Here is a 20,100-nt window from a genome sequence, read left to right on the forward strand (position 1 = left end):
CCTCCTTCTCTTGGGAGCGGTGGTCGTGGAACCCCCAACCCTAGGACAGTGCATCCCATGCCTTCCAATCGGCGGAGTCTCCTTCTGCTCCTTTCCCTCAGACGTATCATCTGGTCCACTCTCCGCATTAGTACCTGTGGAGAGAACGTAAAAACGGTTACTTACCTGTATCTGCGTTGCTGGTACATGGACGTTCCCCTTTTTTCTTCTGGAGGTCACATGATGCGAAATTTCTTCACCATCCTCCTGTCCCCGGTGTGCAGCCTGCTCTGAATCTTCAGAACCTTGTGCCCGTAGAAGCATATCCTGACGTCTGTCCAGGAAATCTTCAGTTTCTCTTATGCAACACAGGGTCGATACCTGTTGCTCCAGACCTTGAACCTTCTCTTCCAATATGGAGACCAGCTTGTACTTTGTACAGACAAAGTCACTTCTGTCCTGTGGAAGAAAGACAAACATAGCACATCCAGTGCAGGTCACAACAGCTGAACACCCCCCCCATCCATATTACCTTCCTTCTACGAGCTTCCTCAGGAGTTGCAGTAATTACTCAGAGAATCCGGCAAGATGTAAGCCTCAGTGGGCTCTCCCCAGGCGAACTCCCAGGCAAACTCCTTCTGTTAGCTGCTCAGCTGGTTCGCAGCTGACTGGCTTTTTATACAGTCAGGCCCACTTAAGGCTCACCTGGAACAAAGCACTCCCAGTTCCCGCCCTTTTCAAACAACCAATCAAGCACACTGTCAAACTGTCCTCACAACAAACACTCAGATACGAACACTCAGCTACTCACAACAAACAAACACTCAGATATTCACCTGGGGCCTGGAGCCCGTCCTGCATACAGCCTCCAAACAATGAATGTTATCAGCTCTCTTGTGGCTTTCATAGGATACTAAATGGTCTGTGAAAGTGCCCCTCCCTTGTAGCAGTTGCCAGTCATCTGTCCATCAGACCCTGTTGAGAGAAAGACTCTCTTATAACTTCTTTTTGGGAGATGCAGCACCCCTAACCTACATTGCATGTAACCTACATGAACCATAGGTAACATTATAGCTCCCCTTTCCCCCAAGGAGTACAAATAGTGGGGGTCTATCTGCTCCTTGTACGCTCTCTCCCTCTTTGCACATCTACACAGAGGGGGCCAGAATCAGCACCTAACCAAACTGCTCATTCATTCAGGTCTACACTACAAAGCCTATGTCTGCATAGCTATCCCGGCTTAGCCCCCAGGGCAGATGCAGCATGCCAACAGAAGGAATTTTTCTGCCAACATAATAACACCATCTCCCTGAATGATATTAGCTTTACCAACAAAAACATTCTGCTTTTGGCATAGTTGTGTCTGCACAGGTCTTTTGCTGGCATAGCTGTGCTGGAGAGGGAGTATGGTCCCCCCCCTTTCCCCCCCACACACACCTTGATCAACATAGCTCTGGATCAAAGAATATTTTCACATTGGCCTACATTAGGAAAAAATAATAATCAGATCTACATGATAGTGAACATATGATTGAATCTTAATATTCAGAAGGGTGCACTGTCATTTTGCATATATTGTAGAGAATACACAGAACAGTTTTTCAAAACCACCTGCTCTATAAATATGGCTGGTGGCCAGGGCTGTTCTTTGTGAAAAGTCCTTCCCCAAATGTGTACAAATGTAGGTTCCAGTTTCTTTCCAATGAGAGAGACACATGTTGCTCTCCTTAGTTTCAATGGGAATTGTAAACATGCAGAATTTGGCCCTTGATATGTAGGTCAAGCGCTGAAGTTATGGTAATCATGCATCAAATAAAAAAAGACCAGGCTTTCTTCGGTAAAAAAGAGGCTGTCTTAGCCAAACAATTCTCAGAATATTTGGAGAGTATATCCACACCTACATGCTTTCCTTCCTCTCAGACGGCTGCCAATCTACATCTCCCCATCCTCTGGAAATCCAGGCCAATTAAGGTCTTAAGCTTTGACTTCATAGAAGACTTACTGCCCAGTACTCTTAGTCGCTGCTGGATTGAAGGCAGCCAGAGCTTCAGGTGACTGCTTCCCATCACACCCCGACAGTCCCTGCGGCGTGACTGCCTGCAAAGGTCAGGGCTCAGCCTCTAACCTGATTACAAGCAGATCAGTGCTGGTGTAATCCGTGGCACCCAACCAGCAACACTTTCCAGGCTGGTTTTGAATGATTTGTTTATACATTTTGCTAGGAGAATAATTTGGCATGCCCAGGACACAAGGTGTATTCTTTTTTAAATAAAGCCATTTTTGAGTGATTACACTTGTAATACAGAGTAATTCATCTGAAACCACTGAAATGCCCAGGTGTCCTCTTTCTCTATAACACATGCACAGGCTCTTTTTCTTTTCTTTTCCTTTAAAGAAAGCAAAAGAAAGAAACACTTCCAGGTTCGGATTTTATAGACAATGTTTCAGATCAGCATGAGATTTTACAGCTGAGTGTAAATCCCCTGAAACTGTGCTTATAAATGAACTAGCAGATCTCACTGGTGATGCTATAATGTTCTGCTTTCAAAGGCGTGTTTGGAATCCAAAATTAACTCTCAAGCCAGAATCTCAGGTCAGATACCCTAATATGCCACCCATTGCCATACCACACAAGTATGAGGTTTGTCGGCACTACCAGTCAAACTTAGCTTTACATTAAGCTCCCAGACTTTCTAAATCCCTCTGTAAATCTTAGCCTGGCATAGATGCTGTCATAAATATAAAGGGAAGGGTAAACCCCTTTGAAATCCCTCCTGGCCAGGGGAAAGCTCCTCTCACCTGTAAAGGGTTAAGAAGCTAAAGGTAACCTCGCTGGCACCTGACCAAAATGACCAATGAGGAGACAAGATACTTTCAAAAGCTGGGAGGAGGGAGAGAAACAAAGGGTCTGTGTGTCTGTCTATATGCTGGTTTCTGCCGGGGATAGACCAGGAATGGAGTCTTAGAACTTTTAGTAAGTAATCTAGCTAGATATGTGTTAGATTATGATTTCTTTAAATGGCTGAGAAAAGAATTGTGCTGAATAGAATAACTATTTCTGTCTGTGTGTCTTTTTTGTAACTTAAGGTTTTGCCTAGAGGGGTTCTCTATGTTTTTGAATCTAATTACCCTGTAAGATATCTACCATCCTGATTTTACAGGGGGGATTTCTTTATTTCTATTTACTTCTATTTTTTATTAAAAGTCTTCTTGTAAGAAACTGAATGCTTTTTCATTGTTCTCAGATCCAAGGGTTTGGGTCACCTATGCAAATTGGTGAGGCTTTTTATCCAACATTTCCCAGGAAAGGGGGGGGTGCAAGTGTTGGGAGGATTGTTCATTGTTCGTAAGATCCAAGGGTCTGGGTCTGTAGTCATCTAGGCAAATTGGTGAGGCTTTTTACCAAACCTTGTCCAGGAAGTGGGGTGCAAGGTTTTGGGAAGTATTTTGGGGGGAAAGACGCGTCCAAACAGCTCTTCCCCAGTAACCAGTATTAGTTTGGTGGTGGTAGCAGCCAATCCAAGGACAACGGGTGGAATATTTTGTACCTTGGGGAATTTTTGACCTAAGCTGGTAAAGATAAGCTTAGGAGGTTTTTCATGCAGGTCCCCACATCTGTACCCTAGAGTTCAGAGTTGGGGAGGAACCTTGACAGATGCTGTGACTGAGAGAAAGAATAAAGTTGATAGCAAGCGAGTACAGTTATTGCCGAGGTATAACATGAAATTCTGCAATAGTATCAAAGACAATATGGGGCATGCAGAATCTGTTGATAGCATATTGCAATATTTTGATTATAATCTCCTTAATTTTTAAAGCTGCATGTAAGGAAATGGCCTATATTTCCTGTTTTTGATATACTAGTAGAATTGTACTGGGAGCCTTGTTCTGTGTTTGGCTTTGTTCTCTGTCAGAATACCAACTGTTAGGGGTTTGAATGGGCATCCAGGGATGACAATGACTTAAGTGGATTATTTTGTGTTAAATGCTAGCAATAAAAAAAATAATTAATACATACAGAAGCTTGAATGGTTAGTGAGTGTTTGTTGTTGTTTTAATGATTTTTGCTTGAGAAAACCGGATTCAGGTCAAAACTGAAAGTCTCTCCAAATTCTCTGCAGAGAATTGCCTTTTGTTGGCTGGACATGCACTGGCATAAGAAATATTGTCTTGGGACAAAACGTCTGAGAACAGAGAGGACAAAATATTCTTTGTTTTGGGACACATGAGCTTTATACTTTCATTTTTACATACATTTGATTAATATTAAATATGCTAATGTTTTATTCACAAGGTTCACAGACATTACTGGCAGTTTCACATTCTCTTATTTGTACATAAATAGTAAAGTCTATCTTCATCTGCAGCAAAATGTTACACATTAACTCCATTCCCTTCTCCAAACATATGTAACTCCCATTGACATTAGTAGGAATCACCTGCACTTAAGGAGAGCACAATACACTCCAAAAGAATTTCACTGCTTGCTCTGCATGTAGTATAAGGAAAAGATCACTCTAACCTTAAATTACTTATTTTTAAATGGTCTTCAACATACCATGGGAAATTATTTGTGTGTCTAATATCCAGTACATACTAACCCAGTCTGTAACTCCAGTCTGTCATTGCTTTTGCATACTCATTAGGTCTGATATTGCAGTCCTTACTCACACTGAGCCCTTACTCATGTGAGTATCCGAACAGAGCTCAATGTAGAGTTGAAGAATAATGCTCAAATAAATCAACCTTTCAATGATATAACTGTGCAAAGCCAAAGTCATTAATGTGTAATGCATATGATAGCTAATGACTAGTGATGAAGAAAATGACTTAGAATCAGTTTAAATAATGAAGAGCTGAAGGATTAGTAGTAATGACTAAACAATAAAACTTGATCAATAAATGATTTAACTTGATTACAAACTATAATTCTCACTGTACCTTGGTCTGACTGTGTTTAGACACTGTAAAAACTCTCTCTTGGCTATTGAGTGAATATATTTGTACAAATAAAAACACCCTGCACTTATGGTGTAATACCTTCCACCTGAAGATCTCAAAGCACTTTCTGTAATTAATCTTCACTGTACCAAGACTTAGGATTTCAAAAGAATATAGTTGCCTTAAGATAATAGTTGCTATTTAATGACAAGAAATTGCAAGAAACTTCCTAGACCAGCGGTTCTCAAACTTTTTCTTTCTGAGGCTCCCCCCCCACCCCACCCCCATGCTAAAAAAACTCTATGGCTGGGTAGTGCCACAACTGTTTTTCTGCATATAAAAGCCAGGACCAGCATTGGGGTGTAGCAAGCAGGGCACTTGCCTGGGGCCCCACACCAGAGGGGACCGCACAAAGCTAGGTTGCTCAAGCCTCAGCCCCAGGTGGCAGGGCTGGGAGCCTGGGCCTTCAGCCCCACACAGTGTGGCTTCAGCTTTCTGCCCCAGATCCCAGCAAGTCTAACACTGGCCCTGCTTGGCAGCCCCCCTGAAATCTGCTCATGGCCCTCCAGCAGCCCTCGGACCCCTGGTTGAGAACCATTGTCCTAGACCATCACCAAGATATGAGAGATTAATGCCACCTCTGACCTCAGATTGTTCTTCAGCAGACTTCTTGAATTTTAAGCTACAGCTTTGGTTCTTACCTTCAATTTAATTGCACAAGCTCCTGAAATGTCATTTAATTGTTAACACAGTTTTAAGATAGTCAGCTCAGTTTTCAATAAGTCAGGTTTATTCACATAAACAATTAAATACATTTTTCTCAAAAATTATAGAAATCAAATAAAAAATACTTTGTATATCTCTAAACTTTTGTCCCTAGAGTTTGGGGCTTTTTGAATGACAATGTCTTATGTCATACTCTAACTTGATTGCCCTTCCATCGTGTGTGTATGTGTGTGTGTGTGTATATATATATAGCATTGTTTACGTAACCTTTTAACAAGAATTTTTTTACAAATTTACACTTGAACACTGGGGGGGGAACCTTATGTTACAATTTCATAATAATTTCAAAATAAATGGCAATGCAGTAACACTACATCAGTGAATTATAAACATTTATAGATGGAAAAGTGGAAAATGTTACCTCTAAAACTCAGAAGTACAAAAAGCCAAACCCAGGCAAGAAGAGCCCAACCATAATCCAGAATGGAAAATTAGTGTCAGTCTCAAACATTTTCCCATTGGGTTCTCTACCTTCTAGATACACCTTCCAGATTTTTCTTTTGGTTATCCCAAGAATTTTTCTACTTAAAGGACATAAAAAAGAGGAAAAGGAAATTAAAAACTTCCTAAAATTATGGAAGCAAACAATTGGTGTCACCACTTTAGCTATGAGTATTGTTCCAACTTTCAAATTAAAAGCTGGAAGGAAGGATGTCACATAAACCATAGCCCCTGAACATTTTCCAATACATGTGTAAACAACTGCATTTTTCCCCACAAGTAAACAAATACACCAGCTTCCAAATTTCCAGTGAATTTTCTTTTTAGCAATAATGTTTACCAAATTCAAACCCACACCACCAATTAAGAGAAAAACTCTTTGTTGTTAGTGATTACAAAATGGCCATGACTTAGTCACTCCTGTATGGTATAGTCTAAACATATTCTCCTTCTCAAATGGTGCAGAATTCCGTGAATGAAGTGGGGGAGTATTATGTCTGGGAGATTATTTTCTGAAACAAATATGAAATCTTTTGGGAAGCTGAAGGCACAATTTCAGTTCCTAGGACACATTTTATCAATTTAGCTATCAGGTTTCATCAAACTTGGGGAAAACTTTGAATCCAAATTAATTTAAATCTTGTATGCCTTAAAACTAACAAAAAAGGAACTTAAATGTATGAGAGCCATGAGAGCCTCACAACAAATGTGGGTGTTTGCTTTGGGAATCTAAATTATTGCATGCAATAAAACTTAGACTATACTGGATATGTCTTGACAATACAATAACAATTAATACCAGGTATTGAATGGCCCACTGCATTGATATACATGACTTATACAATACCCCCCCAAAGAATTCAGCAGCTGTGCTTATGTAATACAGATGTTTGCTGGAGGCATCAAAAAGATGTATGAGACATACTACTCACAATGTGGAGTTATAACAACATTTAGAAATTCTATATCCGTGTAGAAAATCTTGTCACAGTAGTTCGTAGTGTTAATCCCCTAATGACAGTTTTGAAATTTCCTAAAATTTAGACTCAATGCTTTTTTAGGTTGTTATGGTTTTTGCTAAAATGTGTATAACTAGGAACTGGAAATCTACTAATCCTCCTCCTTGGAATGAATGGATTAAGAAGGCCTAGTCTTTGCTTGGGACAACTCCCAGTGAGCTTACCATTCCAAGTATATGTTTTACTATTTTCTCCTATGTACTGTAGCTGACTTCATTTAACATTTTTGTGTGCATTCTGTTTTCAGGGTGGAAAATCTTACACAGGACCATGTGGAGGAAGAGACTGTAGTAGGGGATGTGAATGTTTCCCTGAAAAAGGGGGCCGTGTAAGTACCAATGTCTTCCTATCCAGACACTTGTATGTTGCACTGTAGAGACCAGATCCAAAACCCACTGACATCAGTGAACTTTGGATCAGTCTGTAGGAGTTATGTATGTTAAATAATACTCTTGCTGAAAAAGAATAACTTATTATTTGACTTCACTATAGTTCCTATAGCAGTTTTTAGATTGTTTGAATGAAGCAACTAAATGCACATCTGAAACTAAGATTTAATTAAGAAAGAAACATTCTGGAACAAAACGCAGTACATGGCACTTGCATGGAGGATTACAGGATTATTATCAAAGGTCTCTTTCATTATGCAGCGTATTAGAACTAAGTTATATGGCAAACCACTTCTCCCTGGCTTTTTATGAGGCAAAGCTGGCCTGGATCATATGGCAATGTTAAGCAATTATAAAACCATTCAGTAACCTTCAGTTTTATCAAAATGTTTCTAAAAATTGGGCATGGGGGTAAATGTATACTCAGTCCTCATTATTTGCATTAAAGCAGAAGAATATCAGGCTTGTGGGATTTAGAACTTCCACAGGAGGGGAGCCATTTGGGACTGTGTGGAATGCATTGGCACGAAGCAGAAGGGGCTGGAGCAGTGTTTTGAGGGGAGCAAGTAAAGGATTGCAGGATGAGGCAGTTGCCATGCAAAGCTCCTAACCTGTGCAAGGGTGCACATCCAATCCTGCATGATTTAGGAGCCCTAAATGGCAGACTCTGCTACATCTGATACAGTAATTCAGCCCTTTCTGCCCCCTACTGCTAAGAAAAGGTTAAGAGAGGCAGGCCACACATCCTTGCTGCTGTCTTGAATCCCATGTGAGCTCCCTTTTTCCACTTTCCACTCAGTTTGTGCCACTTCAATTTCTTGTTACAGTCCTTGGGCTTGACTCTGCATGACAGTAGCAGAGGAAGGGTGATAGGCCACAAAAGATGTCGGGCCTCCTCTGCATAGGGTGTTGCTACTTGCTGTCCTGGGACGTAGATGATGAAGCAACACATTACCAGCAGTACTCCTGCTCATAGCAGAAGTACTGATTGCCCATATCAACATAAGAAGAACGCCTCATTACCATATAGTGGATTAGGACGGAAGAACAGTGTAGTAGTCATGTTCAGTCACCATGCCCCTGGAGGCCTTTTGGATATTGAGCCCCCATATGGAAGGGGATATGTGCAAGGTCATTAAGTGCTTTTAATTACAATGACTAGATCCTGCTCCAGTTGAAACTGATTTGGGAGCAGGGGCCACTGACTTAATTGGTGCACATTACTCCCTCTGCAGCTACTGCCTCTATACCTATTCAGTCAGCGTGCTTCGCTCAACAGGTGTGCATCTTCCCTGCACATCCTTCTTGGTGCACTGTAGGATAAAACTTTTAGTGGTGGTAAAAGGATTCATGAAGTTGGGTGGGTTGTACTTTTTTTTCCTTTGTAATTTTGTTTATTATCATCTTTGTGACAGAAGCCAAGTATCAGATTTCTTATAGCCATTAGAGATGGTGGAAAGAGTTACTTGCTGAAATACTGCCAAGTACTGTGACTAAAACATTTTGCATTTTTGTATTGGCTGACCAACCCTTATTTCACAGGTTGCTGAATCTATTCAAGAGGAGAAAAGAGCAACCAAACAAACACCTGTGTAGGGCAGAAACTTGAAAATATTAAAATAGCAAAGTAGAAACTCACTCAATGTGCCCTAGTGAGTGGAAGCCCACTACAAATTAATTTGTGAAAACTATCAAATTAGGGCAGTTCTGCAGCACTCACTACCCTCAACTCCCTTTGACTTAACTGAGAGTTGAGCAGGCTCCTGATGCCATTAGGTCAAGCAAACATTGAAAGCCAAGGAAGATCTATTACAAAACATACTTTCCTCATTTATTTTGTTATTTGTGGTTCAGTTTTAATTAGAAATGTGTGAATAATGGAAAAGGGTATATTTTATTTTATTCAAAGAACTTCACAACATGTTTACAAAATTATTTTTAGTTCTGTAAAACATCACTTTGACACCGTGTGCATTGGATGCATTTAGTATTTGTTGGCCTCTTCGGCTGTCACAGACTCAGCTGTACATCTGGTTTAAGCAACAACTTTTTGCCACTAGAGACTCTGGTTAAATTGGCATAGAGTTTGCTCTCATGATAGTCCTCAGAGGGAATATTTGTTCAAACAAAACCTCAGTATAAACTGGCCCAGTGCTCATTTTCTGTTCTTGAGGTGACTCACTACATGCACAATAGGCATGTTGCCTATTAGTTGTCATTCACAACGAAGTCTGGAGAAGTTGCATGGAGTCTGCTTGTCCCGTGACTAGCTGTGGCTGGCATAATCAGCCTTACTTTGAAGGGTATTTGGAATTCAGTGCAGTCAACAAACGATTGGATAAAGAAAACCTGAAGCTCTGATGCTAATTAGCATTGCTGCCACTGGGTACAATTTAGAATTTGGTGGAGAACTCTTTCTTAATAAGAAGTCTTTCAAGCCAGAGAAGCAGTACCACGCCTTTGGATTGCTGCTAATGACTATACATCAAAAACTTCTGACTGAAGTTAATTCATCAGTACATTAACAACTTTACAAATAATTGTGAAAACATCTGTGCTGGCTGGCAAGATCTAAAGGGAAACTTGTCATTAATTTTACATATATAAAGTTTCAGCCCTTTCTGCCTTACTTTGCAGCTCCTGCCACAATCAACTCCTCCCTTCCTCCACCCTGAGCCTCTATGCTGCTTAGTACGGGTACCTGGCCAGGAGCAGATGTAAGAGAGCAGGTGCCAGAGAGGCTTCCTGAAGAGTAGGTGCCCCTAGTGACTCAGAGGAGCTAGTACAGCTCCTGCTAACCATCTGGCTTGATGAATGAGGATCCAGCTGGATTGCAGGAATGAGTGCCAGGGCTGCCAGAGGCATAAATATCATGTGACATGGATGACAGTTGGGAGCTCTAGGTCTCCATCCCCCCAACCATGCCAAACATGGGGAGGAGTTGCTGGAGCATGCTGCCTACTGGTTGTGGTGTATGGTTCCTATGAAACTATTGCCAGGTGGCACAAGTTAGAGCAACCATTGGCAGATCTTGTGCAAAGAACCAAGGAGCTATCACTGATTGCTGGTTTTCAGCTTTTCCTCCTTTTCTTCTCTCATGGCTGTTCCAGGTGGCCGTGTGAGGGCAGAAGCCATACTTTAAGGGCTACCCTAGGGTCAAAGAGAGTCAGATGAGCTCCTGCAGACTTGCAGGGAAGCAGATAAAGAACGAGCCAGAGCCACTATCTTTATTCCCCTGTAGTACCAGTGGACTTCCTGCTGAGCAGCTGAAAAGGAAGAGACACCAGCTGCTCAGAGTGCTCTTTGCTCACATCAGAGCTGCTTCTGGGGCTGCACAGGAGGTGATTGTGAAGGTAGTGGGGCCCCAGATCTGTACAGGAACTTAGGCATTGCAACTCCTCACTTTTAGGCACCTAGCCGCCCTGTGGAATCACAAACCCTGATGAGGTGCCTAGGTTCCTTATACAATGCATGGGGAAGAGAGTCACCTGAGAATGCAATTCACAAAGCCAGCACACTAGGTGAGGAGCTGCCTAAGCTAATCAATAGTAGATGCCAACAAGATAGGTGTGTCTTAAGTTGTACCCCTCTTTGAGAGTTAGGCATCCAAATCCAGGCTAGATCAAGGTGCCTATCTCTGCTTGGGATCCACAGTAGTGAAGTCTCTCCTGAGTCAGATGTCTAAGCCATTTCTTGCAAGAACAGCACAGCACTCACCTAACTCCACATAAAATGGCCGGGAGAGGGAGGAGTAGGTTTTTTGTATAAGAGGGCCTCCCTTATACCCTTTAGCCCAGTGATTAGGCTTTCATCTGGAATATGGGAGACTCCAGTTCAATTATTTCCTCTGCTCTATGAGAAGAAGCAGTCGGAACAGGGGTTTCTCAAACCAGTGAACTATGGGATATTCTGAATGGGTCACTTTCGAGCTCTCCTGTTGAAGTCATAAACTTTGTATGAATAATTAAATATGCACTGGGCGAGTGAGAGTGATGCTATAGCCCAGGGGCTATGGCACTTCCCTGGAGGGGGGGCAGGCCTCTGTTCAAATCCTTTCTGTCCCTCAGGCAGATGGGGAAATGGAACGAGGGTCTCCCAGTCCCAACCATTGGATTAAAGGTCTTCCAGCTTTTTTGTGTGAAGATAGGTGTGCTCTGAGCACACCTATTGGATTGGCCCTTGAAGAGGAGAGGTGTTGCCCCAGTTCTCTTCTCCTGGTTTGAGGGTCGCATTGGACTGAGAGAGAGCTTAGGTGAGAAAGAGAGAGAGGTGTCTGGATGCCTCCCAGAGACAGCTGTGTGTGTGCCCAGAGGCAGAAACTTAGGTGCCTCAGGGACTTCGCAGAAAAATTGTAGGTGCGGAGGGATTTTAGGCATTTACACATGAGCAGGGGGTTTCAGGATCTTAGTGGTCCTAAATTTTGGATTTAGGCACCTAACTCTCACTTTAGGCACACAAGTTCTTTTGTGGATTTAGGCATGAGTCCTCTCTACCACCTCCCCATTGTGACAGGTCTGATTCAAACACTTCAGTTTAAAGGTTGCAGGGCATGGCTCAGGGTTACATTTTCAATTCGTAATCAAATATACATTTTCTTCTTAAATGAGTGAAAGCTCAAAATTGTGGCTCTTGCGGGCCAGACTGCTTCCTGTCTGGCCTCATAATTTGAATCTTTGGAGGGGAGGATAAAGGGAACTTTGATTGAGCCAGTTCCTCTGAATTTTTTGGAGTGTTTACTCCTTTATTCCCTTCTCCCTTTTCTCTGTTGGCTGGTCCTTTGGAAGTCTGAGTGCAGTCAGACTGCGCATCAACTAAACATGGATATTCTTTGCACAGGAACTATCACAGGGTGTCTGGCTCTTCAAGATAATTGGACTCAGTCCCACTTGACTAATCAGCTACCTCTCAGCTGTGACTGTGAGGATAGGGATGAGCTGATAGCCTGAAGATCACCTGGTCCTCACAAAAGCCAGCAAAAGCTCAGTTGATCTGTAGAAAACAGGAGTCCTCAGGTTGGAGGAAGACCCCAGTTTATGAGAGACTCTTAAGTGGATGACTTGTGGAAGTAGTCCTGCAAGGCAAAGGCCGGGAAGGAGAAGGGAGCAGAGGGGCTTGTCCTGTCTCCCAGGTGGATGGCCTGTGGAGTGTAACCCCATAGAGACTAGACGGGGTCTTGCAGAAGGCCCCAGATCAGAGGGAAAGGATGTGAGTAATCTATTGAAGAACTAAAACTAACTAAAACTAACTAACTAAAAAACACTTGGAAGAAAAGGCATTGAAGTCCTATGGCTGGAGATGTTCTTTGGTACAGGGGTTGGTGAGTTAGCCCACTCATTTAAAGAAACCAACAGTTTAAAGTATGTTTAGGATTATAAATAGGAATGAAGCCACATGTTCTCATAAAGCACGAACACCTACACAACACAGCAGCCTGTTTGTTTAGCACCACACACTGTTGTGAACCCATGGCTCTGTTCTTTGCAAGGAGTACTGAACCCAGTTCAAGGTCTCCGTCCTGATATTCAAAGCTCTCTGTACAGTTAGATCTTGCTATCTGAGAAATCACCTCTCTCTCTCTCTCTCTCCATTACTATGACCTTCCACCACAGCAATGTTCCTATAGAACAGTGAATCTGTCAGCTAGTAGGTTAAGTGATGGAGTCAGTTCCATTGATTTTTATAGATCTTGAGGACCTTTAGCACCTATTAGGAGGTGTTCAGTTCTATCTCTGAGTGAGTGGGCAACACCCCTCTGGATTTGGCCCTTAATAAAGGTTACTCAGGTAGGTAAGGGCTGCAGGGCTGGTTCCATAGTTTGAATATAAGCAACATTGCACAGAATTAGAGAGAGTGTGTATGTGTGTATATGTGTGTATGTATGTGTGTGTATATATATAAATCCATGATACTCCCACACCTTGAATACTGTGTGCAGTTCTGGTCACCCCATCTCAGAAAAGATATATTAGGATTGGCAAAGGTACAGAAAAGGGCGACAAAAATTATGGGTATGGAACTACTTCCTTATGAGGAGCGATTTTAAAAACAACTGGAGCTGTTCAGCTTGGAAAAGAGACAACTAAAGGGAGGAGATATGACAAAGGTCTATAAAATCATGAATAGTGATGAGAAAGTAAATAAGGAAGTTTTTACCCCTTCACAAAACTCAGAAAACGTGGGTCATGCAATGAATTTAATAGGTAGCAGACGTAAAACAAATCTAAGAAAGTAGTACTTCACACAATGCACAGTCAACCTGTGGAACTCATTGCCAGGAGATGTTGTGAAGGCCAGTAATACAGCATGGTTCAAAAAAGAATTTAATAAGTTCATGGAGGCTAGGTCCATCAATGGCTGTTAGCCAAGATGCTCAGGGATACAACCCCATGCTCTTGGTGTCCTAAGCCTCTGACTGCCCGAAGCTGGGAGTAGATTACAGGGGATGGATCACTCGATAATTGTCCTGTTTTGTTCATTGCCTCTGAAGCACCTGGCATTGGCCACTGTCGGAAGACAGGATACTGGGCTAGATGGACCATTGGTCTGACCCAGTATGGCCATTCTTATGTTCTTATGTTGTAAATAATTTGTATATTTGCTAGTTGTCAAAGACTAGTTTTAGAATATAAACTACTGTGTGAATTGGTCCTTTTTGAAAAACAGAACGGAGATGTGGATTGCATGAGAAATTGGGATCTGAGTAAAGCAGAGACATTTATAACAGAAAACAATATCTTTTGGTGTTTATTATGCCATGAAAACACACTTTCCAGATCTCACGTTTTTTGTAGTAATTCTATAAGTTTAAGAAGTTTTTAAAAAATAGCTTTCATAAATCAATACCTTGGACAAAGGAGTTTGTCATTTAAATTTTTAAATGGTTAATGCAACTGTGTAGGAAACAACAATAAATGCTTGCAATATAATAATCAACTGTGGGGCCTATTGCATCCTTAGCTTGTTTAGAAGTCAACCTAGAAGGCTTTATGGAAAATGGAAATGAAGGAAACATTTTGCTCTTTCTGTAGAGAGTGAGAAAGTGCTCCCTATTGAAACCTCACTTTGTACTTTTCATATGAGTCTAACAGTGCTTGAACCCTTTGGTCACTGTTTTTATAGTGGACTGGAGTAATAGAAACCATGAGCGGTAAAGATAGTTCAGTGTGCGAGCAATGCCTCTTTTGTCAGATCACTCAGACTTTTTTATTTTAATGAAGCTAGAAGTCTGGAGGGAATAATTCACAAAACATGAGGTGTATCTAAAACTTTTTAAAAGAAATTTATTATGTTTCTTTAACTGAAGAAAGAGACCAGTAGTAAGTTATCAACAGTACATATATCACATCAGCCGCCTTCTTCTGGCTGCTTTGCAATAGGTAAGCTCGTGCTGGCATTTAATTTAGAAACGCCTCTTATTTAAAGTTTATAGCTTGCCATATAGGGACTGGGTGTAGAAGTGGGTTTTCCCCCAAATTTGAAATAAAAAAATCTTTGTAGATGTTTGCAAGTTGTTTGGATTCTTACCACTGCAAGGTTTTCCCCAAAACTATTTTATTGACTTTTTTCAATTCGGTAATCATTTATTTTCATAGTGGACCAAATTCTTAGCTAGAATAAATTCCTTTCACATCACAGAAGCTGTGCCCATTTATACCAGCAGAGAATTTGACCCATTAGCTCTTGTGGGGTTTTTTATTGTTAATTTACAAACATACACCCTGAGTTAGAATTAAATGTATAATGACTCTTTAAAGAATTGTCAGATTTTTCACTAGAAACTGATATGAAGTTAAAGAAAAGATAAGACTCTGAAAGTTGATGCTACTTTATTGGGAAGGATAAAAAGTATTCTTCCCTTGCTTTTTTTATAAAAAAATTCCAACGATACAATAAATAAAAAGGAAGTCAGCAAATACAAACATCATGTCACCCAAGAAGTCTTTAGCAAAACCCAGTAATGACATAGATCTCCTGAGTCCCAATCCAGTGATTTAACCACAAGACCGTTCTTCCTCTCTTTTTTATAGGTTTATATATGTTTCATATAACTTTTCCCAGTTTTGTGTTCTATCTTTAGCTATGTTTTACTAAACTACAACAAATTACTTATATTGACCAATAGTCTGCCACTGTACTGGAAAAATGTCTAAACCAATTACAAAAGTTTTCTGTACTATATGTTACTGCTGTAATTTGAGAGTCCTTTGAATTTTTAAATTTATTGGTGGAATAATTGGTTATCACATAATTACTGTTGTACTGAAATGACAAGTTTCATTCTCACACAAAATGAATACTGTAATCAGAGGTGGATTAAAGTTTCCTGGGGCCCTGGGCCAGAGCAAGTGGGGGACCCGTCCCCACGCCTGCTGCCTACAGTCCTACCCCTGTTCCACCCCTTCTGACTGGGGACCCGCCCATGGTCCCATCCCTTTCTGCCCCCTCCCTGGGGCCCTGCCCCTGTTCCACCCATGGTCCCTCCCCATTCCACACCCCCCAACACTGTGGTCTTGCAACTTGTTTGCTCCTTTCTGCTCCCTCCCCCACTGTGGCCCCAAGACCGGAGAAGCTCTGTCCCCATTCCATGCCCTGGGCACAGTGGGGAGTGAGAGCTCCTCCAGACCTGAGGCCGTAGCAGGTAGCAAGAGTTCCTCCAATCCCAGGGCCACAGCAGAGGTCCGAGTGCTGGGGCTTTCCCCACCACCCCCATGCTTCTGCGGGGGACCAGGGTTGAGGTGCTGGGGCTTGTCCTGCCCTGCACTTCTGCCGGAGAGTGGGGTTGGGTGTGGGGGCTTCCCCTGCCGCCCCGTGGCTTCTGCCTGAGTCAGGGGCTGCTGGGAGCTTCCCCTGCCACCCTGCAGCTTCTGCCATGGGCATGGGTAGGGCGCCGGGGCTTCTCCCACCCCGCCCAGTGCTTCTGCCGGAGAGTGGGGTCAGGGTATTCAGGCTTCCCCTGACACGCTCACCTGTCTGGGAGCAGGGTCAGGGCATGGGGGCTTCCCCCAACCTGTCCAGCACTGCTACCAGGGATCAGGGTCAGGGCGCAGGGGCTTCTCCTATCCCACCTGTCAGGCACTGTTGCCAGGGAGTGGGGTCGGGGTGCAGGGGCTTCCCCTGATCTGCCCAGCGGCCGGAGCTCTGGGCTTCTGCTGCCTGGTGGCGGATTTTTTCAGGGGTCCCTGGGCATGGGCCCTGTCAGCCCAGTGGCTAATCCGCCACTGACTGCAATAGCTTTGAAATGTCACTGATTTAAAATTACAAACCTGCAATCTGTTGATATGCTAGAGATTCTGGGGTATGGGCAGGAGGTTGTTTTTGTTTTGTTTAACAATGGCAGATTTAAGCACAGAACTCCCAATGGTGCTAATGAGAATTGTGTGGACAAGAGGCTAGTCTTTGGTTTAGATTTATAACTCAAACTCATCAAGTACAGAATAACAAAGGCTGAGCAGAAGAATACAGTCTTTTGGGAAATGCAAGTTATTTTTTTGCTGCAATTCCCTCTGTGACTCAGCCTCGTCAAAATACTAGGTATAAGAGACTAGGTATAAGAGACTTGTGGTCTCTAGTCATTGAGAAAAGAGTGGAAATTAGGAAAATATACCCACAAAGATTTGTTTAATGCTGTGAAGCTAAATTCTGTTCTCAGATACACAGGTTCAATTCCCTTTCACATGTATATTTTTATTTACATTCATCCCTTTATCAGTGCCCCTACCATTTGTTGTCAGTAGAGATCAATAGCACAGGGTTCTTTCACTTGAGCTGAAAGCATAACCCTTCAGAAGTAAGTAGGCTGTAGATCTCTCCTACTGAAGTTTTTCCACTTTAATTGAATAATTAAGTATCAATTGGCCAGAGAAAGAGAGAGAAAAAATCACTCTATAGACCAGTAGTTAGGGTACTCTCTTGAGAGCCAACAGATCCCTGTTCAAATCCCACATCGCAGGGGAATACCCTAATTGCTTGTCTAAAAATTACAAGGGAGGCCTCCTCCTTGATCCCCACTCCCTGGCTGTTTTACATAGAGCTAGACAGCCTCTGAGCATGCCTAGGTGACTGTGTAATTGGTCTGTGGGCACGCTCACTTCTGCCTTACTCTAGAGTACAGTGCGCATGCCCAGAAGCCAATTACACAGTTACCCAGGGAGCTTTTAGTGTAAACACCTAGGTTCCAAGTGGGTATAGGCACCTACAGGATCAGGTGGTAGCCGAGCGGTGGTTCGGTGGATCACAGTGGTGCCTAAAAATGGGATTTACATGCCTAACTCTGGGGTTTGCCTCATACCTTTGTGGCTCTGGGCCTGATCATCTGCCCGTGCTTCCCAAACAGTGAGCTATGGCTCCTGTGAGGAACCAAGAAGAGTTCACAGTGGAGCCACGACTATTTGGGAAAAATTATAATCAATGTCCATTACGGGTATTTTTTCCTGATTAACAGACTGTTAAACTAGGCTGCATCTTATCTATGGGTTTGTGTCTTATGCTGCTGCTGGGGCTGGGAGCTCCTCTGTGTCCTCTGCTCCTGCAGGGAGCCGTCAGCAAAGAGACTTCCTAAGAATAAAGTTGTCCAAATTCTAGTGACCTTCTTGAATCTAATTTTAAAATATCTGTAAGGGCTATCTGTACTAAAAAGTTTGGGAACCACCATTCTGTGTAAAATAATCCCCAGAGGGGAACATGACACTCAGCCAGCATGTTACGTTTTTAAATAACTTGGTTTTAGTCTATCTGAAATTTCATGTCTGTTTATGCCCTCACACTCTGTTTAGTGAAAACTGCTTTAACTGGGCTCCAGTGACTATCAGTCAGTCTGGTAGCGGGAGCTCATGATGCCTGGATAAGTGCTAGAATTTTTTTTTTTTTTGGCTCATAGACTTTAAGGCCAGAAGTGACCATCATGATCATGTAGTCTGACCTCTTGCACATTGCAAGCCACAGAACCTCACCCACCCACTCCTGTAATAGACCCCTAACTTCTGGCTGAGTTACTGAAGTCCTTTGTAATAACGATCATAAATGGAAATCCACATTTGTTTCTGTTTTAGCTGTGTGTTTAAACATGCTTTTAATACATTTTTCAACCAATACCAGTTCTTTTAAACTAGATTTTTTTTCTAGAGAGTATTCCTGTGAAATAAGTGAACATACTTTACATCTTACATCAATAAGATCTAAGGGTAAGGGATGATCAATGGAAAGTTTTGCTGAATAATGCATAATGTCAATTTTTTTGTATTGGCCAAGAGAATGGCTTAAAATTATGTAAACATGAGTTAACTGTGAATGGGGTAGAACATACAAAGATGTTAACTAGGATGTACCTGGAAATCTGGGCCTGTCTCAGTCAATTATGTAATAAACAGTATTTTGTCCCAGTTTTTGTAACCATGCTGACTGGGCATCTGGAGAAGGTGAACCAGTGAAATTGATGATAGGCTGAGTGCATGTGCATCTCAAGGACTGCCCTATTGTTAGAGCTGTCACATGATGACATTCCTGCACTCCCCTTCTTCTGCATGAGCTCTAAACCCAGGCCTTCTCTAAAACCTAGCCAAATCAATAGTGTGGCAACAAAGGCGTGGAAGGGATGTTGCTTGGCTGAGGAAGAGGTGGAAAGAGAAATCTCACTTTTCCTTCTACCTCCCACCCCTCAGCGTTCAAAACCCTTCCATGCACACCGCCTGATCTCCAGCAGAACAAGCACTGATGTGCTAACCTTACAAATGTTACTGTGCTAGACTAGAGCTATACAATTGCACCTACTTAGGATACTGCATATAGTTTTGGGGACATTCTGAAATTTGGCTGAGAGTCTCAAAGCTCATCTATATAATGTTACTAAAACTATATTAGACAACCCGGTATATCAGGCACAGAGATCGTCTTTCATCATTCCCATGGGAAGTAGAAGGAATGTGAGGGGGTAGTGTATAAAAGGTGAGGGGTGTCAGGGCTTACCATTCTCTGGCCAGAATAGCAGCAAAGAGAACAGCCATCTAATTAACTCTGGCTTGAAATCTGAACCCTGGGCTTTACTGGTTTGATTTGATTGTTTGTGCTACACTCATCCTTCCTCTTTCCTACCACCAAACACCTTTTGCAGCCCATCATATTTCTCATTGTCCTCCTCTCACACATACATGCCTTCTTTCCCCCTCCTATCTCCTCCTCCTCTTCTTCCCCTTTGTTCGTCTTTGTTGTATAATGCCCTGCCCTCTGCCTCTACTACCACACTCTGAAATATTACAAATTTTAGCTAATGAAAAAAAAAACCTATCCCAGAGCCTGCAAAATGACCAAGCAACCAGCCAATCTCACTGTTCTAACCTTTGTACTCTTTTCCCTTTCCATCCCCTTAGGACTAAATTAAACATATAAACTGGATAATAATTGAACTGCTGTAACTCATACTGAATAGATGAGTTTTAACTTTAACCAGTTCTTTGTTTGAGCTACACAACAATAATATGGAATAATACAATCCACTTATTTCCAAAATATTCTATATTCTTTTGGATACATAGGGCCAGATTCCCTCTGCT

The 20,100-nt window shown here is 42.2% G+C and overlaps 1 protein-coding gene across 1 annotated transcript in view; it reads left to right on the forward strand.

Annotated features, from left to right (window-relative positions):
* The first annotated feature begins 1,782 nt into the window (after window positions 1-1,782).
* Window positions 1,783-20,100, forward strand: part of COL4A2 (collagen type IV alpha 2 chain) — a 181,809-nt gene continuing 163,491 nt past the window's right edge. The window contains exons 1-3 of the mRNA XM_077807549.1: window positions 1,783-2,030; window positions 2,375-2,453; window positions 7,414-7,494. Of these exons, the coding sequence (XP_077663675.1) occupies window positions 1,783-2,030; window positions 2,375-2,453; window positions 7,414-7,494 (408 nt within the window). The remainder of the gene's footprint in view (window positions 2,031-2,374; window positions 2,454-7,413; window positions 7,495-20,100) is intronic.

The sequence above is a fragment of the Eretmochelys imbricata genome, chromosome 1 (genome assembly GCF_965152235.1).
Source record: "Eretmochelys imbricata isolate rEreImb1 chromosome 1, rEreImb1.hap1, whole genome shotgun sequence".
Classification (NCBI taxonomy): Eukaryota; Metazoa; Chordata; order Testudines; family Cheloniidae; genus Eretmochelys; species Eretmochelys imbricata.